At 40.9% G+C, this 25,322-nt stretch overlaps 1 protein-coding gene across 4 annotated transcripts in view; it reads right to left on the bottom strand.

The window, feature by feature from the left end:
• Positions 1-9,841: 9,841 nt before the first annotated feature.
• Positions 9,842-25,322, bottom strand: part of LOC131159724 (polycomb group protein EMBRYONIC FLOWER 2) — a 152,894-nt gene continuing 137,413 nt past the window's right edge. For all 4 annotated transcript variants that reach the window (XM_058114861.1, XM_058114862.1, XM_058114860.1 and 1 more), the window contains one exon: positions 9,842-10,413. In XM_058114861.1, the coding sequence (XP_057970844.1) occupies positions 10,394-10,413 (20 nt within the window). In that variant the 3' untranslated portion in view covers positions 9,842-10,393. The remainder of the gene's footprint in view (positions 10,414-25,322) is intronic.

Genomic DNA, 25,322 nt, shown 5'->3' with positions numbered 1-25,322 from the left:
AATAACGATTTCAGTAAAATCAGGACAAACCATTGATGATATTCATGTCGGTGTGATAGGACAGAATTGGACCTGACAGGTGGTAGTTAACATGATTAGGGTTAGATAATTGTGTTAACTGTACATGTAGGAGTCTTGATAGAACTCTATTGTGTTTTTCAGAATGGAGCCCAAGGATAATGACCTATGAAGTGGCTCCAAGGAGACGGCGAGTGATGAGTCTCCTACTGTGCCTCGAGAACTAACGAGACAAGTCCTACGGGAGATTAGGCGGAGTGTCAAGAGACGCAAACGTTCTCCTACGTCTATGGGATGCACCATTAAGAGGTTCACATGCATGCATCCTCCGACGTTCTCAGGGGGACATGACCCGAAGATAGTAGAGGACTGGGTTGAGAAGATTAAGAGGATCTTGGAGGTCCAACAATGCACAGACAGACAGAGAGTTCTTTATGCTACCTTCCAGTTATCTAGGGAGGCAGGGCGATGATAGACTGCCGTGAGTCTCCTGGAGAAGTAGAGGGCTGGTCCTGTGGAGATGTCTTAGAGCCATTTCAAGAAAGTGTTCTTTGAAAGATACTTCCCAGCTTCTATACGTGACGCTAAGGCGAATGAGTTTTCTGCGCTGATTTAGGGGAGTATGACGGTGTAGGGGTATGTTGCTCGGTATATAGAGCTATCCCGATTTGCACTGTGTTTGATCTCAAACGAGTACGAGAAGACTCGGAGGTTCGAGAAGGGCTTAAGGAAGTACATCCGTAGATTAGTGGGTATGCTTCAGATACGCGAATTCTCGATTTTGGTGGATAAAGCCACTATGATTGAGACTGGTATCCGAGAGGACAAGGTGGATTAGGAGCCGAAGAAAAGGCCAGTACCTTCTGGTTTTCATTCTGGATCTCGTCAAGGATCGTGGAAGAAGAGGAACAAGGGCTCGGGTTACCGATAGAATACCGAGGATCAGGGTTCTCAGATGAGCCAGGTGGGTGATTGTTGTACCAGGTGCTACAAATGGCATAGCGGTGAGTGTCAGCCGTTTGGGGGTAACTGCTACAATTGTGGCCAGTCAGGTCACATGGCTCGGGATTATCACGCACTGAAGCGGGGTACACCTTCTTCAAGTCAGAATCGGAAGAGTAATCAGGTATCCCGAGGAACCCACCAGGCGAATACAACTCTGGCAAGGGTGTACTCGCTTACTCCGACAGAGGCTGAGCAGGTAGGGAATGCGGTGATAGGCACTATAATGTTGCTTTTAAATAGAGTTGTCGTTTTATTTGATTTGGGAGCGACCCACCCCTTTATATCTGTTAATTTTGTGAAACTGTGTGGGATGGAGACCCAAGTCATAGAAGAGGAATTGTCTGTAGCCACACCATCTAGGAGTATATCATTCTAGAGGAGGATGTTGGAGGACTACCCAATGGTAATCCAAGGAAAGCTGCTACCAGCAAAACTTGTAGTATACGACATGTCAGGGTTTGATGTCATATTGGGAATGGATTGGTTATTCTCCATTTATGTTGTGATTGACTATCAGAGGAAGGTGGTAGTGTTTAGACCTCCTAGTGAGCAGGAGTACGAGTTTCTGGGATCGTGTGTGCATTCGACGCCACAGATTCTATCAGCATTGCATGCAAGAAGGTTACTCTTGGACGGATGTTGGGGGTACTTGGCTTGTGTGAGGGAACCACCGCGAGATGAGTTGAGGATCGAGGATATTAGGGTAGTCAACGAGTTCCCGGATATGTTTCCAGATGATTTACCCAGTTTACCTCCGGATCGTGAGGTGGAGTTCGCGATAGAGTTGCTGCCTAGTAAGGCACCGATCTCTAAAGCTCCATACCGGATGGCTCCAACAGAACTTTGGATGTTGAAGGAACAGTTACAAGAATTACTGAACATGAGTTTTATTCGACCTAGTGTTTCGCCCTGGGGAGTTCCAGTACTGTTTGTGAAGAAGAAGGACGAGTTGATGCGTATGTGCATTGATTATCGTGGGATTAACAAGATAATTGTGAAGAATCGCTACCTGTTGCCTCGTATTGATGATCTCTTTGACTAGCTGCAAGGTACGCAGGTCTTTTCGAAGATTGACCTACAGTCAGGATATCATCAAGTGAGGGACAGATCTAAGGATGTAGCAAAGACTACTTTTCATACTAGATACGGCCATTACGAATTTCTAGTCATGCCTTTTGGGTTGACGAATGCCCTAGCAGTGTTCATGGATCTAATGAACAGAGTTTTCTATGAGTACCTTGACCAATTTTTGGTGGTGTTTATCGATGACATTCTGGTATCCTCGAGGAGTTCGTAAGAGCACGAGAATCATCTGAGGTTAGTATTACAGATTCTGCGAGAGAAGAAGTTGTATGCTAAACTAAAGAAGTGTGAATTCTGGTTGAATCAAGTTGCATTCTTAGGCCATGTGGTGTCTAAGAACGGTATCTCAGTGGATCCTAACAAGATCGAAGTTGTGGTCGACTGGGTGAGGTCGAAGAGTGTGGAGGAGGTTCAGAGTTTTCTAGGACTAGCGGGTTATTATCATCGGTTCATGGAAGGGTTTTCTAAGTTGTCTAGGCCTCTAACTCGATTGACCAGGAAGGGGGTAAAGTTTGAATGAACCAGTGATTGCGAGTAGTGTTTTCAGGAGTTGAAGTATCGGCTGGTTACTGCTCCAGTGTTAACTTTTCCTTCTGGGGATAATGGTTTTGTGATTTATAGCGACGCGTTTCTGAAAGGTTTGGGTTGCGTGCTTATGTATAGAGTAAGGTAATAGTTTATGCTTCTCGGCAACTGAAGGATTATGAGAAGAATTACCCTACGCATGATCTGGAGTTGGCTGTTGTTGTATATGCACTGAAGATCTGGCGACACTATTTGTATGGTGTGCAATGCGAGATTTTCACTGATCACAAAAGTCTCAAGTACTTTTTCACACAGAAGGAATTGAATATGAGGCAGAGATGGTGGCTTGAGTTGATTAGGACTACGATTGCACCATCAGTTATCACTTGGGAAAAGCTAATGCGGTAGCCGATGCGTTGAGTCGAAAGTCGGATCACGTGGCAGTATCTACAGTTGTAGCTCAGCATCACATCAAACAGGATCTGGAGAGCTCAGGGATAGAGTTAGTGCGTGGTGATCATCAGGATTTTCTTGCTAGTTTGGTGGTCCAGTCGACTTTGTTTGAACGTATAAAAGTCGCGCAGGATAGTGATGCAGAGTTGACAGAGGTTGTGGAAAAGGTACAGTAGGGATTGGCTTCAGAGTTCAACATCTCTGAGGGAGGTGTGTTGAGGTTTGGGATCGACTATGTGTTCCGAATGACGATGAGATCAGAAGGACAATTCTAGAGGAAACGAATCGCTCTTTGTATACGGAACATCCAGGTAGTACAAATATGTATCGTGACTTGCGCGAGACTTTCTGGTGGAGTGGTATAAAGAGGCAAATTGCTCAGTTCATGGAGCAGTGTCTGACGTGTCAGCAGGTGAAAGCTGAACATCAGAAGTAGGCAGGGATGTTACAGCCCTTAGCTATTTCAATGTGAAAATGGGAGCATATTTCCATGGACTTTGTGACCGGATTGCCGCCAGTACTTAACGGGAAAAATACTATTTGGGTGATCGTGGATAGGTTGATGAAATCTGGTCACTTCTTACTGATGAAGGTTAGCTACCCTTTGAGTAGGCTAGCAGACATGTATATGCATGAGATAGTTAGAATGCACGGGGTACCGGTGTCTATTGTATCATATCGAAACCCAAGGTTTACTTCTCAATTCTGGACGAGCTTGCAGGAAGCATTGGAGACGAAGCTTACTTTTAATACAACATTCCACCCCCAGAGTAATGGATAGTCGGAGAGGACGATACAGATCTTGGAGGATATGTTGCGGGCTTGTGTGTTAGATTTTGGTGGTAGCTGGATACAGTTTATGCCACTAGTAGAGTTCGCTTATAACAATAGCTTCCAGGCTAGTATCGGGATGGCACCGTTCGAGGTTCTATATGGTCGGAGGTGTCGATCTCCTCTGTATTAGAATGAGGTTGGTGAACGTCAGGTGTTAGGACCTGAACTTGTGCAACAGGCATTTGAGAAGGCAGGTTTGATCTAAGAAAGGATTAAATTAGCTCAAAGTCGGCAGAAGAGCTACACAGATGTTCGCCACCTTGAGTTGGAGTTCGAGGTGAGGGTAAGGTATTTTTTAGGATCGCTCTGATGAAAGGGGTGATGAGATTTGGGACAAAGGGAAAGCTAAGCCAGAGGTACATCAGACCATTCGAGGTTCTTGAGCGAGTGGGTCCGGTAGCCTATCCCCAGCACTCTCGAGGGAACACGATGTGCTTCACGTATCCATGTTGAGGAAGTATGTGTTGGATCCTTCTCATGTTATTAGCTACGAGAATGTGGAGATTGGGGATATTTTAGCGTATGAGGAGATACCTATTCAAATTCTAGACCATAAAGTTTAGAAGTTACGTACTAAGGACATACCTCTGGTGAAGGTATTGTGGCGAAACCACGAGGTTGAGGAAGCTTCCTGGGAATTGGAAGCAGAGATACGCCGGAAGTATCCACAGTTATTTTGAGTTATGTACATTACCCTACTTTGTATCGGAATAGATGGTTAGTCTTGGGGAGGGTGTGTATTTGTGAACTCCTAAGACGATTTATATTTGTAATCATGGTATGCCTCCACCATAAGTGAGGGTATGTATATATTGTAATGGGGCTATGTTATAGTAGTCACCAGTTTTTCTTCCTAAAGTTGGGTATGTGTTTGACTATATGAATGAGTTTATGAGTGAGAGATAGAAAATTTCGAGGACAAAATTTTTGTAAGGAGGGGAGGTTGCAAGAACCCAAACCGTGATATAAGGAATTAATTAATTAAGAGAAGGGTTATAAATAGATATTTTCATTACTTCTCAGCTAAGAAAACTCAAATTCTCTCTCTATCTCTCTAGAAATTCAACCTACTCTCTATCTCTCTAGATTTCTTCGCCGTATGTAGCGAGAATCGTAGATCCGACGTTACCACGAGGATTAGGGAAGGATTCTCTACAAGTTCTACAGATTGGATTTTTGTTTCGGGCATTCTTGGGTTTTGGCCCAAAATAGAGGTAAGACTCGATTTTCAGTTATGATACGGTAGTCTTGTAGGTAACAGAGTTGTGAGCGAGTTTTGTACTGTGGGTTATAGGTTTTGGAACTCAATTCGCGGTTTAGGGGCCTTGGAGTGGGATTTGTCATTCGAGAAAAGGTAAGAGGATTCAGTTTATGTCGGTTATTTTTTAAATCGGACTTGGTACAACTCTGATTCACGGTCCTGTGTGTATTTTGGTTACTCATTTGGGGAAATCTAATGGGTAAAACTGTGGGTTTTCATGTAACAGTTTTTGGGAAAAAGGGAGTACTAGACTACAATCTCTGGTTTTGTTGGAAAACCTTTGGTATACCATGTTATGTATTGTGTTGGGGATGGTCGTGCCTTGACTCTATTAAACTATTTACGTTTGGAAAATCATGATTTATAGATTACCAAATGGGTGTGGGTTGTTTGGTCATATAAGCATGCATGGTTGTGTTTTTGATGAAATGCAATAGGAATTGGGTTCCAAGTTGTTCCAAGTACTGAAAGAGTGTCCGGCTCTATATCCGAGGGCGTGTGTTTATCGCCTACTGTAACGACCCAAAGAATAATAGTATTTAAATAATAAAAAGAAAGGGAAACGGAAACCGAAAACAGAAGAAGATAGTTGACTTCATCGATGACATTACATTTTGGAAGGAATAACCGAAGGAAATTGTCAGGGCCTCGTCGATGAACACAGGGGATTCGTCGACGAGTGTATAAGAGGACCTCGTCAATGAAGGCAAGATTCGTCGACGAAGAAATACCGATAGAAGTTTTGGGCAGTCTGAATTTCGTCGATGAGGAATGGGTTTCATCGACGAAATTATTAAAGGACTCGTCGACGAAGTGATGTGGCTCGTCGACGAATCTAACCCTATAAATAGTGAAAAACTCGGATTTTTTATGGAAATCTTGTGCAGAAACCCTCTCTCTCTCATCCTTCAGTTCTTCCCCCTTCTCTCTTCGATTTCAGAGCGAATTTCCATCGGTTTGAGGATCTGAAGCCACCACAACGCTCTTGGGAAAGTTCTCTGCAAGTGTGCCGGAGCGGATCGTCGGTGGGGCTGAGGTGGAAACCATCACAAATCCAGGGTAAGACTTTCTATTCAGTATTTGGTTATTTAACAGTTGTAGAAAGTGTTATATGCGTAAAAATACTGAACTTTAGTTTTGGGGAATGCTGTTTCCAGGGTGCTGAGTTGGGAACCCTGCGGGTGCGGGACAAATTTTCTTATGAGCTTTTCAAGAATCAGGTAAGGGGATAAACTAAGTTAGTATTTTATGAAAAATATGTATATTGTTATAGCAATTGATTGCAGGAAAATAAATATATTTATATATGATTTATATTTAGGAAAATGCTGTTGTAAGTGATGATATGTTAAATATACAAATAACTTGTTTAGTGTGACATGAGTAGAAATTAATATGAAACATTGTTTCTGGGAATGTGTTAATGATACGAATTTTTATAATGGAAAATCGGCGTACAGGCCGAGATTTTGATATATTTGTCGGCGTACAGGCCGAGCTATGTGTATGATTTGCCTGCTTACGAGCCGAGCTATGGTAAAATGTGCAAATACCGGCGTACGGGCCGATGATTTTCATGATATACGTATATATGCAAAATGATGTGATTGATTTGATAATTAATGATATGAAATATCCATGTATCATAGTTTCAATATATGTTATATGATATCAGAGCTTGGTTGGTTTGGTGTAGGCTAGCACTTGCACGGTACCGTTGCTATGTGTCCATGGTCATCATGATCATGATATTTGTGTTAACGTCGCTGTACGAAGTGGTGTGAGATTGGATGGTCGATCTGGTTTTTAAGAAATGTGTGAGTGCCCATGGTGTACGGACCAGGTCTGGCAAACCTATCAAACTTACAGGTAGTACTTTTGACTTGGTAGTGGTCAGCCAACCATTGTCAGGTCCCGCCTTCGGGCCACACAACCCAGTCATGTGGGGGTAATACATGACAACAACCAACTAACCTACTAGGAATGTTTTTGTATTATTATTATATGAGATGAAATATGTTTATGAAAATGCAGTATGTTCTGTATGGTATATGTAAAACACGGAATACTCATGTTGTCACACTGGTATTAGTTTATTTCCTTTACTGAGAGGTGTCTCACCCCAAAATTTTATAAACTCTTCAGGAGCCCTAGATAGGAGAGCGGGAAAAGTCCCGCTGATCTAGTACTGTTTGTCTGCTCTCTTTGAAGGGTAAGTGTTAGTAGAGACAGTTGGAATTTGTGGAAAATGTCCTTAGATCTTGTTTTTGGGATGTATATACTGAAATACAGTGGTTATAGTGACTCTAATATTTATGGTAATGTGATGGATGTTTTCGTATTTATAATATTGTGATTGTATGTTTCCTGCTGCTTAGGCTTCTGTTATGTATTCTGATGTATCCCTGGTACCCATGGGTCTTGGTGGATTATGATCTGCTGAGCTGAGATTTGTGATGTTGATTTCATTATAATATATATATATATATATATATATATATATATATATATATGAAAATTAAGCAGGTCGTCACACCTACCATGTTTGGCAAGAGTATTCAGCTTTATATCCAAAGGCGTGAGCCTTACCGGCTGGTCACCAAAGGGTGTGGATCCACCAGTTTGTACCGGTAGGATGCCATGGGAGCCTGGGGTTCGCCATGTGTCGAGGACGTCGTGTATCGCGAGCCAGCTACAAGCCGACGCTGGCTATCGCAGGCCGGCTTCGGGCCGAAGAGTGTGACGACATTGGATTGCTTGATCATGTGTGTGTGTGTGTATGCACTGTTTTGAAACTGTTTTGTAGAAGTACTGGAACTGCATTTAACTGTGTATGTTTGATGTCATGATAACACTCAAATGCCACACACCAATATAATCTGTATTTGTCTTACTGAGAGGTGTCTCACTCCTGCTGTACGTAAATATTTTTCAGATCTTTCAGGTAACCGAAGCTAGCTTCCTAATGTAGGAGTGTAATGATCAGTGTACTGCAGGAAGTACCTGGGTAAGTCGTAAGCTTTTGCTGGGTGGTCTTTTGGGAGTTTTGACTGCCACCTGGGTTTGTGCTGTATTTTGTGGAGTTTACTCCTTTGTATAGACTCTGGTATGGTACAGAATGTGTATAAAAGATTTGTCTTCCGCTGAATATTGGTTATATGTATGGATTTGTTTAGGGTGCTTGGAAACCCCACGGGGTCGGACCCTTATTCATTTTACTGTATCTTGGTATTGTATGATATAGGGACAGGTTAGATTACTTTTTCACCCTTGGATCCCATTGTCGGGTTTGGGGCGTGATACCATTAGCTTGAATTGTCAAAGGTAGACTTGGCAAAATGGATAAAAATCCATTAATCAGTCCCACTTGAATTGACCAATAATCGATTCACACATTAAATGAGTTGAATATGGTTTGAACTTTTATTATCCGTCTCTAAATGAGTTGGTTGGAAGATTTAGGATTTTATCTGATGGATAACCGCCTATTCACTAATAACTAATGTTTAATTTCATTAATAATCTCATATGTTCATATACTTATTAGGCATCGAATCAATGCTGCATAAGCTCTATTGGTCAAGGACTAGTCTCACATTCTCAACTCTTGCACTACTGAATGCATCTCTAGGCCTATGCCCACATTCAAACTCAAACTCAAATACTCAATTTTCTTGTGATCAAAACAAGTCTCCAAATTCATGCTCTAAAAAAAAGTTTAAAAAAAAATTCATAATTTTGTGAATTAGTTATTAAATGTTTTATAACAAACAAACAAACAAACCAAATCCCAAATATAACTCCGCCTGTGATGCACTTAATGTACAATTTTTTTCACACATAGTCAGTCTCAAATTCGAGTAAAGGAGGGTTGCGTTAGGTAGCTGACAGGCAGCGTAAAATTTGTCAGATCACTATAATATAAATCCTTATTAAATTTTTTATATGTTATCAAATTATAATTTTTAAAATAACTTCAATTATTATGTTACAAAATAAATTATCCATTGGATGATAAAAAAATATTATATTAGGAATGGAAATGAATTATCGACCATCTACCACAAATTATCCGATCCAAACCACCCAAAATATGCAACTTAAATGACTCGAATATAGATTGTAATATACTCACCCAATAATCCACCTAATCCGCCACAAATCATTCGACCCAATTCGCTTTGCCAGGTCTAACCAATGGCAAACTTTGGCCAGCTTCAACCAATGATACCCTTCCAGGAAATTATTTTACTTGATATTAGCCTGAACTTTTTAAATTTACATAATTATAATTATCATTTCATGACTAGAAAATTATTCTTCCTTTTTCTTAGAAAAAAGAAACTTTTTAAGAGTAAATTTATTGCAACCAACTCAATGATTGGTGCGCTAGAATGAAATAGCCTGATAATAAACTAAAATAAAATTTTGGTTAAAATATAAAATTATAAAACCAATTTTATCCTATTTCCTTTCTGCATATCAAACAAATCATAATAAAAATATAACAAAACTTAAATGTTAGATTAATACTTTATGTATACCTTGCTAAGCTCCATTAATGCCGTTCAACCTAGTTGGAATGTCAGCCGTGATACATGTAGAATTAATAAGCAGCAAGTATACGTAAATGGTACCAATTAAAAATACAAGGACTAATAATTTGGGATTAACTTATAATCTCACTCTTCAGACTATAGAAAATTGCCCAGCTGATGAACATTGTTAGACCTGCTGAACATATCATATTGAGTTGAATTGGTTGCCTGATGAAAATTCATGCTGATATTTTTAGTCTTCCCTGATGTCAAGACAAGTTCACAAAAGAACAAAGTTAAAATGGCAGGGGTAAGAAAGCCATATTCCCCTTTCAAGGATGGAGTGATTATACTTAAAATTTTGACAGAATAAATAGACAAATGTTTAAAGTCGCAGAATACAAATGCAAATGACTTTGTGCCCAGAAAGCAAAAGGTTGAAATGCCTCGGGGAACCAAGCACGTGCCATTGAAGGGGAAAAGTACAATGAATTAGTGAAGCAGTCTTTCCTCAACATCGCCGCTGATGGATACCGCATACCAATCAAACACGTTGTATTGCATCCTTTCTTCTAACTTTTCATAAGATCTAATTCATGGTTTTGGCATTGCTCAAGAATTATGTTACAATTGTTCATGGCGCGCGCATCAAGGAGACCGTGATTCCACAGTTTAATCATGAATAATCTCCAACACCTGCCAATTGAAGACAAATTGACATTTGAAGGTTAGATATTACCATTGAAAGAAAAGAACAGCTTTCACAAAGCCGTCCGCCTAAGAATACATATGTATTGGAAGACACGTCTGAGAAAATATTTTTGCATTAAAGAAACTTCATTGTGCACTAAAACAAACAAAACATTGTGCAAGTGCATGACCGCAAGAAAATGCATTACAGCTCAAGAGTAAGCAGTACTAGATCTATACATCTGCACAAGCCACCCATCTAAAATTCAGAAGAGCTCAAGCCTTGAAACTAAATGATATGCATGCCATCCAACAGTTCAGTTAAGCTAAAATTTGAAGTGACTTTTCCTTGTTGGATTAAGTGAAAAACCACATGGTTGTAAATTTTTTTCTCCAATTTCACTTAATAATAGAAACTATGTTTTGAAGATACCTATGCCCTTTCAAAGTCAAAAAACAGAATTAAAGCTTGAATTTAGGGTTGGTATCCAATCCCTACCAATTCCTTACTTATCCTTGACCAAGTGTTTTTCCTGTTTATATGATTTCACAATGAACACTAAATGCTATAGTTACAAATGTCCCACTAAATTTATAATTTTTTGAGCAAAACACACCGACCTCCCCTGAGGCTTGGCAAAAAGACAGAGACCTCCCTGAGGTTTCAAAAACTTCATTTACCTCCCCTGAGGTTTCAAAAATGCCACATATTTCCCCTAAGATTTGTCAAAAGGACCAAAAAACTCCCTCAAAATACTTGTTGGGAAGGTTTCTGTCTTTTAAGCAAACCTTAAGGGAGGTTTTTGGAATTCTTGAAACCTCAGGAAATGACTCTGGAATTTTTTAAACCTTAGGGGAGGTTAGTGTCTTTTTTGTTAAACTCTAGGAGTGGTTAATGTCTTTTGCTTTTTTCTTTTTTTTTCTTTTGACAAAAAAAGAAAATCTACTAAGAGAATGAACAGAGGAACCACTATATTTACAATTCTTTTGTTTGAATTACACTCATACTCAATAATGTACAGAAGATAACAAGAAGGCTTTGCTTGTCAACAACACTTAAAAACCAAGAGATTATGGAGTAAATGATATATGTAGAGTGATTAAAATTGACAAAAAAATTACTCAAAACACAGCATGTAAGACTATAAGGACAAAACAAGTCAAACTGAATCTTTTAAAAGTTCAGAAATGTGAAAAACAAATTTACTTACCCATTGGGCAATGTCTATGAAAACATCTCTAGAAACTGCAACAATCATCGTTATAAAGGCCTTTAACAGTTCTTCAAAACATTATAGTTGCATTCCATTTTTATTTTTGGGAAATTTGTTTTTTTTTAGAAGTCAATTACAAATATAGGTCTTGTTTATTTACTATTTCAGACCACATGCTGATTCAATAGTTATAGTCCTAAGGGTTAATACTAACCCTTTTTAAATATTGTTGTATTTTAAATTTTCTGAGTTTCTCAGGGTTTAAAGCATAAAATTTAACTCTCATTAAGCCATGGGGTTCAGGTAAGATACTTTTGACATGGTCTATGCTTTTAGGATTTCTTAATTCCTACTAGAAGTCATCACATGTTGCGTCTGCACAGGAAGAAACTCTTAAGAGAACTAGTTGAAATTGTGGCTGGTAGGGCGGTCGTTGAGATTACAGGATGGAAAAGAAGCATACGTGCAGCACGACAGTACGTGGAGAGATACACGATAGATAACACCCATTACAGGGAATATAATATTTTTTTCTTAAACACCACATAATAAACGCAGGCAACGAGACTAGAACCCAGGACCTCCTGCTAATGAACTCTGATACCAAGTTAAATAACCACTTTACCTAAAAGCTTAAGATATTAAGTTGTGGGCCAACAATGTATATCAAGCTTTAACATTGTGAATGGCCACATCCCTACTAATTGGCAAGGGGGGATTACGTCTGAAGCGCAAAAACTGGTTCTTGCGACCTTGTGAAAGCCTAAAGGAAGCTTTCAGTTATCCAGTGAATTAGCCATAAACCCAAATATGCTTACAAGTTAAAATCTGGACCTCAATTGGAGAGGGATGAGAGTCTCATGGGAACATTGGCTGGACTACAGACCAGAGAAGAAAATTTCACTGAATATTGCAGTTGGGAAGAAAGAGATTGCAAGAATCTCGGTCAAAGTATAGTTTGAAAGAGGTGGGCTGAAGAAAGAGAGGTTAATGGGGAGGCAGATAATGGGCAGGCACACCAAGTTAGTCAAGTTTCAATTGGGCCTCTTAGTCAGGACAGAGGACACAAGAAAGAAGTGAGCCTGCTAAATGGAGCAAGTAGGAACTGTATAGAAAGGTCCAGGGGTGGAGAGGCAAAAGTTGGCCTGGGCTGGCTCAATTTTGGGCCTAATACAAATGAAAAAAAGGAAGGCACTATTAATGCAACCTTCTAAAGGCGTCACCGCAGCTGCAAGATAGTACCTCAGCAGATGATTGGAAGGATGGAAAATAAGGGATAGGGCTTAAGAAAGTTTGGGCACTGAAATCTAAGCCCAACACAGGCGATAAATTCGTTGGGACAGAAGAGGATATATCTTGACTTCATCCAAATGAATGAAAAGGAAGGCACTACCAATGTGGCTTTTTCAAAGCCAGCACAGCTGCTGCAAGCTAGGTCCTCAGTAGATGATTGGAAGGATGGAATAATGGGATTGGGCTGAAGAAAGCTGGGGCAATGAAATCTAAAGCCGAACACAGGCAATAATTTCATTGGGGCTAAGGAGGATAAATGAAAGGAGGAAGGACGCATGGAGATGGACACAGGTAGTGCTGGAAAGTTGAAGGGAGGAGGCCGAAGTACCAATAGAATATTGTAGAAATCTTTGAGGCTTAAGCAAATTAAGTCCACCTGGCTATGGTTGTTAGCAAGTGAGAGTGCAAATTCCATGGTCCATTCAATGTTATAAGTCGTCCATAAGCCAACTAGAAACCCAGCCTGCTGGCTATAAGCCAACTAGCAACCCGGCCTGCCTATTTAACCCCCTTACATGCCAAAAGAAGGCCATCTGCTGTATGTATTCCAGGGTACTACTATATAATGCAAGTAGTTGTATCCCATGCAATGAAACTCCAGACCCTGTTTTAAGTCCTCTGCCCTGCCTCCATGTCTAATTATTTAGCCTTCTAATTTTGCAAATTCCCATAGCACCCAACAAATTTAGTGGTACAAGAGCCAGCCCCTTCAATCTCATTTTTCTTACCATATCCCTACACAAATTAGCCACTAAGATGGCCTCAAGCAACGACAACAAGCTTGCATTCAATTTTTCCCAACAAGGAGTTCCAAGCTTTAATGAAGAAAATTACATTTATGGAGCACTCTCATGAAGACATCGTTTGTCTACCAAGATCTTTGGGGCATTATTGAAGAGGGGTATGAAGAAGCAGTAAGTCTTGACATCAAAGAAACTTGGTCTTTGGCAAAAGCAAAAGGAGCATAAAGATGACAAGATGAAAGATGCATAAGCCTTGTCCTTTGCGCGCCAAGGGATAAGTAAAACCATCCTTCCCAAAATCAAGGGGGCAAAAACATTAAAGAGGCATGGGAAATTTTCAGAAAAAACAATTTAGAGACTATGATAAGGTAATCTCCACTAAGCTCCAAAATTCGATGCAAGAATTGATAAGTTAGCTATGATGAAAAAAGAAGATGTGCAAAAATTCTTTACCATGGTTTGCAACTATTAAACAAATTAGGGCCTATGTAGATACTACAGAAGATTATTGAAAAAATTTTGGGAATTTTGTTAGAAAAATTTGAGCATGTAGTCACAAGAATAGAAGAATCCAAAGAACTGCCAAAGCTCACCTTAGATGAGCTCATGGGAAGTTTTGAAGCCCAAGGAAAAAGAATCAAGTAGAATTTCAAACCAAAATTAGGAGCAAGCTTGTCAATCAAAAATAAATATATGGCAGGCAAAACTATTATGAAGGAAAGCAAGATACAAGAGAAGGTAGTTCATCTTCAAGAAATCCACGTGAAAAAGGATGTGGTCAAATGCAAAATTTTCAAGCACAAGGCAGAGGAAGAAGGAGCAGTTCAGACTTGGTGTCGCATCTATAAAAAAATACGAGCACGAAATAAAAGATAATGGATTTTGGTGTAAGTAATGCAGAAACCCAAATCACTCTTAAAGTGATTGTTGGTATAACGTATAAAGACCAACAAAAAAAAAATGAAGCCAATTATTTCGAAGAAAGTGAAGAAAAGGAAGTAAGGGAAGTACTTTAATGCTAAACAAGAATTCCAGAATATTTGCTATGGGGATAGTGCCTACAGCAATCACATGACAGGTAACAAAGATTTGTTTGTGAAGCTACATAATTAATTTTATTATGAAGTAGAACTCAAAGATGGCAAGCTGCATAAAATTGTCAAGAAAGGAGCAATAGCAGAGATAACACTAAACTCATCTATAATGTGCTTTATGTCCCCACGTCGACTCAAAATTTATAAAATGTTCGGAAACCGCTACAAAAAGGACATATGTTGAACTTTGATAATGGACAATGCATCATCATTGATTAGAAGACAAATCTCACTCTGGCTATGCCACAAAATGAATAGGAACAAAGTTTTTCTTCTATCTATGCCAAAAAATGAAAATTGCTTTTCAAAGCCTTAGCAATGATGATTCTTATTCATGGTATCTGAGACAAGGGCATCTAAATTTTTAGGATTTAAAACTATTGAAGGATTAACACCTGATTGTAGGATAGCTTAACATATATAAGCAAAATAAAATTTGTGAAGACTGTATATATGGAAAAATGCACTGGTTAACATTCCCAAAGACATCCTAGAGCTAGAGCTTAACTAGAATTAGTACATGCAAATATTTGTGGACCTAAAAGGATGCCATGTCTCAACAACAACAGATATTTTATCCTATTTGATTATACCAGAATGACATGGGTTTATTTTCCGAAACAAAAATGAAAAGCCTTCTCAACTTTTCTTCAATTCAAAGAATTTGCAGAGAACATCCATCTACTGCATTTAATGATCATTGCAAAAAAAAAGAATGCATAAGGCAGCTAATAGTGTGACACACTCCTTAACAGAATGGAGCAGCAGAACAGAAGAACCACAAATTTGTTGAAATGGCCCAAAACATTATAAAAGGTAAAGGCCTCCCATATAGTTTTTTGGGCAGAAGCAGTTAATACAGGTGTTTATATCTTGAATCAATCTCCAACAAAAGCAGTCCAGAATAAGACTCCATATGAAGCATGGGACAGGAAAAACAAGAATCATTATGAGAATTTTTGGCTGCATAGCTTATTCACATATTCCATCATAATATTGGGAGAAGTTTAACGAAAAAGGAGACAAGTACATCTCCATTAGATCATTCACATATTCCCTCATTATTAATTCTCGAGATGTTATTTTTTTAAGAAATTGTATCATTGAGTTCAGAAGAAAATTCCATATAGAGACCAACAATATTGAATATGCTAGCCACGGTTTTAAATAATGGCCGTTACGTAGCATAACAGCCATTACATAATGGAATTTCAAGGCCCCAAAACCGATTCAAACCACTATAGCTGTGGGGAAAAACCATGGCTGTAACAGACCGTAAAGGTGTTACACTTCTGTTATGAGCCGAAACAGGATGTTACACCCTATTACACCATTTTTCCCTACCGACAGCCCTATATATTGAAATATACCTAATTTATTTCTGATTTTTCTAAGTTCTGTTGCATTTCTTCTCCCTAAGGTCATCCATCTTAGATCTAGTCATCTATGGCTGCCAAAACAGAGTTTTGTGCTTGAAATCGCCATTTGAGGGTGATCTATGGCTTCCCCTTGATGAGTCCCTAAAATGCATGATTTTAGGCTCTCATTTACCTTTGTTTGTCCATATTTATCTTTTATGTAGCCCTTTGTTATCATATTTCAAAATTAAGCAAGGTTTGTTCATGTTGTAGGAAAAACAGGTTAAAACCAAATACTTGGGCAATACGAAAAGCCAATGGAGCATTTGGGGCACTTAAAGCTCAAATCAGATGTTCAGCCAAGCTCCTGAAGCCTCAACACACATCAAAGGAGAAGAGACCTTGTTCGACCATGTGGTGCGACCGGCAAACACAGGGGCAACTAAGGCAACAGATGCAAACTCCAAGGTTCAAAACTAAGAAGAAGATGTTGCAAAGGTCGACCAAGTAATCGACCAAGTAACTCTCAAAGGGCGACTGAGTCTAAAGTCTGAAGTTGTCTAAGCTAGGACTACCGAGAGTCTTGACCAAGCGTTCGACTAAGGAGACCATGAAGAGCGACAATGTCGAGTTCCTGAAATTTCCTAAAGATCGAGATTCTGCAAGTCTCAAACATCAACTTGTCCAGCAAAACCCATTGGAGCGATTGTGACGAAGCTGCTAAAGTTCAAATTCCTAATTTCCCGCAAGCATCGAACAAGGCGCAACCAGGGGAAAGCATGAGGGTGACTTGGTCAACAGCGGCGATCTGCTTTGCAAGATACTTGCAGAACTTTCCTATTTTGAAATTCAAGCCTTGTAAACCCTAATGGCTATAAATGTTAGCTTCGAAGATGAGCTTGGGGTTCCTTTTTGGCCTCTCTTAGGTTAGTGACAAACTTAAGACATCATTGAGAGCCACTTAGAGTAGATTTCAATACATGTTCTGGTCTATGCAAGACGTGTTCGACGGCCTGTGACAATCGAAGAACTCTTGTGCTTTCCGTGTAGATTAGAGGATTGTTCGATTGTATTCACTGGTGTTAGTATCAGGCACTTTGTTGCAAAAGGATTGATTTTTTACATGCTTTTTCTTTACCACTTTCATTTATCTGCTTTCCATTTACTTGCTTTCAATTTACATGCTTTGATTTACTACTTTCCTTTACGGTTTTCATTGTGATGAAGTCTTGGAGATAGGATAGCACTACTACCGATTTAGTCAGATACACATAGTAGGCTATAGTTTCCCATAGAGGTTCTCGTGATCGTTGGATAGGGTATATTTTGATTCCCGATTGTGGACGATTGGTGCACCCTTACTACCCTATGCCCTCGAATAGCTCCTTTAATCATTTAGCCTAATACCAATAGCTGACCAAACGTAGTTTACGCACACGACATCCAAAGTCTGATTTATGATTGAGCACAACTTCGTAGGAGTAGAGTTAACATAGATTTTATATGTTTTCAAGTAGTTGTTAGAAAAACCCTTTAAAAATCTCTCCTTTTTACTTTCTTTTACACAAAGTGATAATAAGACAAACTGGAAGTGGCTCATAACTGCACTTTTAGTCCCTGACGATCGACACCCGAATTCCCCACTTTCTACAGAACTTTAGATTAGTTAGGTTCTATAAATATTATTTTTGGTAGTTAAGGATCCATGCCTTGGAGAGCCTACCAAATTTTGGTGCCATTGTCGGGGACTTGATTACTGCTATTAGCCAGCTTCTAGTTTAGAGTATTATTGCTTTATTTTTCTCTATTTTTCTTCTATATTTTTTTTGTTTTATATACCTTGAAGTCTTGATTCTTTGTGCTTCAAGTGTGTATGCTGGGTTTGTTTCTCTAGATCCTGAACTAGTTCTTGTAGACCCCGAGATTGAGGGATCACGTAGGTTCCTTAGGAAACCCACTTCGAATCCCGAGTTTGCAAAGTCATCTAAACTTAAAGCAATGGCCGAACATCTACTGGTTCCCGCTGATCAAATCCCAAAACCCCATGCTCCCTACCAACCTGTGGTGGCGGAGCAACAACTTAGGCCTCTTAGGGACTACTTTGTACCTAATGCATACATCTCGCCGTCATGCATCTGGTACCCGGATGTCCAAGCGACATAATTAGAGATTAATACTTCTATCATCTCGACGTTGCCCACTTTCTATGGGAATTCTAAATAAAATCCTTATCAGCATTTAGATGAGTTTCTCAAGATCTGTTCCACCATCCATATCCACAATTTTGATGATGATGCCCTTTGCCTAAGGCTTTTCCCATTCTCTCTTAAGGATAAGGTCAAATATTGGTTGACGTCTTTAGAGCCAAACTCGGTGGCCACCTGGGCCACCATGTAGCACAAATTCTTAAAAAAGTACTTTCCCATCGGGATGACTAACCAGCTGCGAAGGGCCACCACTAGTTCTTCCCAGTTGGATGGGGAACTATTCTTCGAGACTTGGGAGTGTTTTAGAGACCTATTATGTAAATTTCCCAAACCATCAGGTTCCCAAGTGGCAATTGGTCCAAACCTTCTACGAAGGATTGGCTGAGAGAGACTGGGCAATGGTAGATGCGTCTTGTGGAGGTACTTTTCTCACCAATTAAGAGAATGAAGCATGGGTTCTCTTTGACAACCTATCCGAAAATTCTCAGCAACATGTAGTTGCTGCTCGTAGACCCTCAAAGCCAACCACTTCTAAACCTAAGGGAGTCTACGAGTTGACCTCAGGCCCTGACCTTACACCCACTTTGCACACCATCGTTCAAAAACTAGATCAATTCTTGTCCCTAGGACAGCAACAACAACCCATAGCGTGTGCAGAGGTGTGTGCCATCTACGCTGATCCTTCCCACACATGTTACAATTGCCTACATGCGTCTTCTTAGCCCGAGCTTGTGTAGGAAGAAGTAAAGGCTACCCACACTTGGTACAAAAGGCCAAACAATGATCCATATTCAAATACGTACAATCCTAAGTGGAAACAACATCCTAACTTCTCTTAGAGACCGCAAGCTCCAGGTTTCCAATTCCAAAGACCTCAATCATCACTTAATGCTCCACCCCCTCGCCCATATTGGAACTCTCAAAATTCTCCTGTACCTACCCTTAGACCATCTTCTTATCAGCAAGCAGCTCCTCCTCAGCCTAAGTATAATTCTTTCCAGGAGACGGTGCTAAAAGCTCTCAAGGGCTTTGAGACTGATCGCCAAGTAGATCGCAACTCCTTCACTCTCACTCCTAATCGATTTCTAAGCTATAAGCCACCATAGGGAATCTAGCAACTTCCTTGAGTAGGAGGAATGACGGTAAGTTGCCCAATCAGCCTTTAGTGAACCCAAAGGGCCAATATGGAGTAGAGTGTAAGCCGACTGTTGGAGCTTCAACATATAATGAGCAAGCCCGGGCCGTGACCATTCTTCAGAGTGGTCGGGAGATAAACAATAGGGTTGGGGAGAAAGAACAAGAAAAAGGTATGGAGAAGACAAGGAAAGAAACTGAAGATGAACCATGTGATCCTCCTTCTCCTAGTCCAGTAGCTGATACCCAAACACCTACCCTTTCTAAGAGTGAGGCACTCCCCCATTATGTTCCTAAAGCACCTTACCCTACAGCTCATCTTGCACCATCCAAATCTAAGAAGGAGACCACCACCGAGTCCATCATAGACACATTCCGTCAAGTTAAGGTCAACATCCCTCTCTTGGATGCCATAAAACAGATGCTTGCATACGCCAAATTCCTTAAGGACTTATGCACGCAAAAGCGGAAATCGAGGGTGCATATGAATAAGCAAGTTAGGTTGACGGAACATGCAAGCTCAATTCTCTTCGGTAACCTCCCTCCTAAACTGAAAGACCCTGGCGCTCCAACTATTTCATGTGATATTGGCGATTACACGATTGATAGGGCTCCTTTAGATTTTGGGACGAGTGTGAACCTCCTGCCATACTCGGTCTTCGAGCAATTTAACTTAGGAGAGCTGAAACCCACCCCGATCACCTTGAGCTTCCCTGACTGATCAGTTAGAAGACCCCGGGGTGTAATTGAGGAAATCTTGGTCAAGGTCGAGGAGTTCTATTATCCAGTAGACTTCATCGTCTTGGATATGGAACCCTCGAACCCAACCAAGGACTAGATCCCTGTCCTATTAGGAAGACCTTTCTTAGCCACGGCCAAGGCCTGCATTCAATGTAGGTCATGGATCATGGACGTGTCCTTTGGCAATATGCAGCTTCAGCTGAACGTATTCCACGCATCTCAACACCCACCTGAAGATGTCCAAGCTGTGGACGTTGATATGATCGATGAATGTGTTAAGGACATGGTTCCCTCAATTCTGTGGAGGAATCCTTTAGGGGAAATACTTTAGCCAGAGGACCCCTCCATATCTGACCCGGATGATCCATACGAGTAAATACTTGCAATTCATGACTCAGTCTCCAACCTAGAGGGAAGGATTTGGGTAAATAAGACCTGATTCAAAGAAGAAATGGGGGAAGACACGCTTGTTATCGAACCTGGGTGAGTTTGACTTGTGCTTTCATTGCGTCTAGCTAAAGACGATAAATTTAGCGCTTCCGGGAGGCAACCCGAGCATTTTTATTTTCATCTTCTTTTCATTTTGAGTCTTTAGTGTGTACATAGTAGTGTAAGCAGGGTTAGAGTCCTTAGGATAGGTCAAAGGTCAATTGGGGTTGTGACTAGCGCGACCAGCACGCACATGAGCGACCTGGTCCATACCCTGAAAGTTCTTTCAACTTTTGAAATACCGAGAGGATCGACCATGTGCGTGACCATCACTATAGCTTGTGCGACCTGGTTGGGAATATAAAACGACGGTTAAAACCCTTTTCCCCTCGCGATTTTCACTTCCAATACTTCCTCCCTTTCGGTCGTTCCTCGTCGCACCCTCTCTGTACCTTGTCACCCAGACTTTGCCTCCGAGCCTCAGCGGACTTCTGGTGACAACTCCGGCAGTCCCTAGCTCCGAGAGCTCGTTCCTCGGTGTGACACCTCCTTCCAGCGACGATTTTAGGGTTTCTGGTAAGTGGTTTGTTGCATCCCTTCATCTCATATCTCCTTCATCTTCCACCACATCTCTTGCATTTTGTTCCCTTTAATTCACCCACTCTCCAGAGCTTCGAAAAATGCCTCGCCAACCAAAGTCCAGGGCTGCTCCTAAGCAACCACAGTCTTCCCAAAACACCGTCAAGCGAAAAGAGGCCTCTATTCAATTAAGAGATGAGTCATCTTCATGGTCTGAGCATATGTTGCTCCCACCAGCACCATCGAGGGGTCGGGGTGCCCAACCAAAGAATATAAGGCGAGGGGAAGCCGTTCAGAAGATGACCCTCAATGACTATGACCTGAAGCCAATGCATGCTTTCAAATTGGAGGAAACTTGTGCTCACCCACAGAAAAAGTGTTGCATCTATATCCTTAGAACAAGGAAGTTCGACCATTATATGACTCAGCCAACCATGACATGTCATCCACAGCTAGTGCAGGAGTTCTATGCCAATATGAAACATAACCCCAATACGAGGATTTGGCTCACTACAGTGAAGGGCATCTCATTCGAACTGTCACCCACCCTAATCGATCAAGTTTGGTCTAATGAGGAAGTGGATGATATTCCATGGGCACCCCTTAACTCCTCCGATGTTCACCACATTATCAGCCATATGTTTTACGGTGTTTATTATGACAGTTCCTTTACACAGCAAGGGACATGCACAACAAGGAACCGTCTACCAAATTACCTGTTGCTCCTCGACCTCATCCTGCAGCGCAACATAAGCGCATTTGGCCATCATTCAGAGCAGCGCGGCATTCACCTCCAAAAGTTGTATGAGTGCACATCAGGGCATGGCGGTTGATATCCCAATGGTGATCTTTAAGGAGATGATTACCTTTAATGAGCAGCATGTGAAGAACCCCCGCATGAAGAAGCCGCTACCGAAACCAACACAAGGCCAACCAATTCGGGAACCCCAGAAGCCCCTTATTCCATATGCACAGTTGATAATGACCATACCGATGAAGAAAAAGATCAATCGAGGTGACCCAAAGGTGTACATTCAAAATGGTGAAGTCACCACAGAAAAAACATGGGGTCAGAGCTTGAGTTTAGTGGTCGCTGCTCCACTGAAGGTGAATAAGTGGGCACCCTTTGAAGGTGCACTAGGGTCCAAATTGTTGACACCATAGTTCGTTTATGACATCGAGGATGAGCCTGCATAACTACCTATGCCCCCCCCCCTACACCAAACCCCGAAGAAGAAGAAGAGGTGGACAGCAGATGCACCTTCCACATCCGCAGCAGCACCAACTCCACCAGCATCCCCCCTCAGTACCTCAGGCAAGTGATGACCTGGGCCGTCTATGCCATGATTTCAAGCTCCTGCGTTCTGAAGTGGTGAAGACACGACATGAGATGAGCCAGGTTTCTCGAGCTATTTTTGAGATCCTTCGTATTAGCTTCTCGTAGGCCGTCGAATCAATTATCCTTCCAAGATTCGCTGCTGCATCAGAGTCAACTACAGCCCCAGCTCCCTCCCCTGTAACCTCTACCTCTCTGCTCCGTCCTCCATCTCCTATAGCTTCACTAGCCGCGCGTTTGCAAGCTCATTGGTCTCCTCCTCAGGCCATTTCACCGGCCAGCCCGATGATTATGATTGAGGTCGAGTCTTCAGGCGATAAGGTAGAGGAGACCTTTACTGCTAAGACCTCACCACCAGCTGCCACCGCAGGCGTGGCTCAGTCCCCCGCGCTGCCTTGAGGACACCGCTAGTACAGAGCCAGTCACCGAGCATTCACTTCTTCCAGCACCTGCCCCGTTGGTTCCAGCTACGACCACTGCTCTTATTCTACCAATGGATGTACCAAGGCTCTTAATGCCTCTTCAGGTCCAACCACCTCCCATCCTTAGAAGGTGTGGTAGAACTCGTCCTAGGAACATTTCTCCGCCATCTACTTCATCTGCCCCTCCAACAGCACCTGCATCGGCCCACAAGCTCCTGCTCGTAGCCCCTCTCCTACTCTAGCTTCATCTGTGTCGCCAGCTGCTTCTGGCCATATTTCCAAGAAGGAGGAGGCTGCCTCGAGTACACAAGGCCAACCAGTCTGAGGCGAGTACTCCTTCTGACGCATCTGAGAATTTAGGCGGCGGAAATTCAGATGACGATGCCAGAGGGTTGACCGACGAGGATTAGGAAGCAAATAGGCTAGTTTTTGAGTTTTTTTTGTTGCACTTCTTGTATATGTCATTGTTTTAGTTTTTTTTTTATTTTCTTTTCTGATATCACACCATGCTTTTTGTTGGTCGTACCAATGCTTGTACTGCTTCTATACATTGTATTGCCTTTTCCAGATTAATGAAAATCACATGGTGCTTTTGTCATGTCTTTTGTGCTACAGTGTATTATTGCATGCATGCAATTTCTGGTTCTGTGTGTTTATGACTGACGCAGGTACACTAATTGAATTTCATGGCACCAAGCAGTGTTTCCTTCCATGCATCCTGGGTTCTTTCTTTCCACACTTCAGTGAGGACACTGAAGTTTTGAGTTGGGGGTAGGGGCAGGAAAACACTACATGGTACATTTAAGCACAAAAAGGACAAAACTTTAAAATTTTCAATGAACATGGTCTATTTTATTGCATGCTAACACTGTTTATACCCTTCAAATATGCTTATATAACCTATATATTACATGTATAAGCTTATCATTTATATGACTTTGTTATGCTCACTAACGAAGTAGTAAGTTACTTGTATTTAGTTTTACATTATATGGTCAATATATGTTTTGCAACTCTAGGACAGTTGACTACTAGTTCATTCTCTTAATATGGTTGTGTAAACTCTTGTATTTACATGGTATCTCACAAGGCTAAAAGACGCACTTTCACATGATTTGTAACACTTAGGGTTCTGTGAGAGCATTAAGAGAACAACCTTGGTGACTATGATACCTTGTGAGGTACTGTTGAGCCTTTCATTTATTTCTTGAGTTGTTGACGTCAAACTTTGAGTTTATCAAACTCAATTTCCCTTTTCTAGATATTCCTTGTATACTAGTCTTTTTTTTTGAATTGTTAGCCTGAAGGTGACATCCAATGGAGAGATATAGACCTAGGTCTTGTAGCTTACTCAAGACATGAAAATTGAGCCACCTCTAGAATAGATTTATTTCATAAACTCTTATTCGAGCTTAATTTCCATTGGTGGAATGAAGGCATAAAAGAGTTGTAATGATTGTCCTAGCAGACCATAGGAAAAAAAATATATATGATAAAAGAATGAGCAGAAGAAAGAAAAAGAGAAAGAGAAATGGGGAAGATATATTCAATACCTACTCCAAATAAATACAAAAAGGGTCAAGCTAGGGACACAACACATGATCTTACAAGTACGAAGATTCTTCAACTGACCAATGCATAAGATGTATTCAAGCCTTCTATGAATAATTTGATCTAGGGTGGTCTTGGTTGGATGTGGCGAGTAGGTGAGAAGATGTTAGGGTAAAGGACCCGACACCTCATAAATAGGCTGAATTCTTTTCCTATGAGACTAGTTTACACCATATTTTTAGCGTTGTTCTTCAAATTATGTTGGATGTTTGATCATGACATTCTTCCTCGCATATGAGAGTGAACCTATTTTCTTGAGTGATTTTGAGGGAATACCAGTAAGGCTGAGTCAAGACTACCAATCTGTAGGTATGATTGTGTTACACAATATTTTATGTTCATTGATTCTGGTGTTTGTGGGTATCGCCCTAGAAACCCTCACAAGACTAAACCTCATCCACTAGGATCAACCTGGGGGTTTAAAGCCTTGTTGCATATGATAAATGCAACCATATTTCCGCGAAAGAGGAGGTAGATAGGATTTCTTTAGTTTTCTTAGTGTTTTTAGTGTTTGCTTTGCTCAAGGACTAGCAAATTGTAAGTTGGGGGCTATGTAAGTCCCTAAAATACATGATTTTAAGCCCTCATTTACCTTTGTTTATCCTTATTTATCTTTTATGTAGCCGTTTGTTATCATATTTTGGAGCTGTGCAAGGTTTGTTCCATGTTGTAGGGAAAATAGGTTAAAACCAAGGAGTTTGGCAATACGAGAAGCCAAGGGAGCATTTGAGACACTTAAAGCTCAAATCAGATG

The sequence above is a fragment of the Malania oleifera genome, chromosome 7 (assembly GCF_029873635.1).
Source record: "Malania oleifera isolate guangnan ecotype guangnan chromosome 7, ASM2987363v1, whole genome shotgun sequence".
Taxonomy (NCBI): domain Eukaryota; kingdom Viridiplantae; phylum Streptophyta; class Magnoliopsida; order Santalales; family Ximeniaceae; genus Malania; species Malania oleifera.
This window is presented reverse-complemented; position numbering and strand designations above follow the sequence as displayed.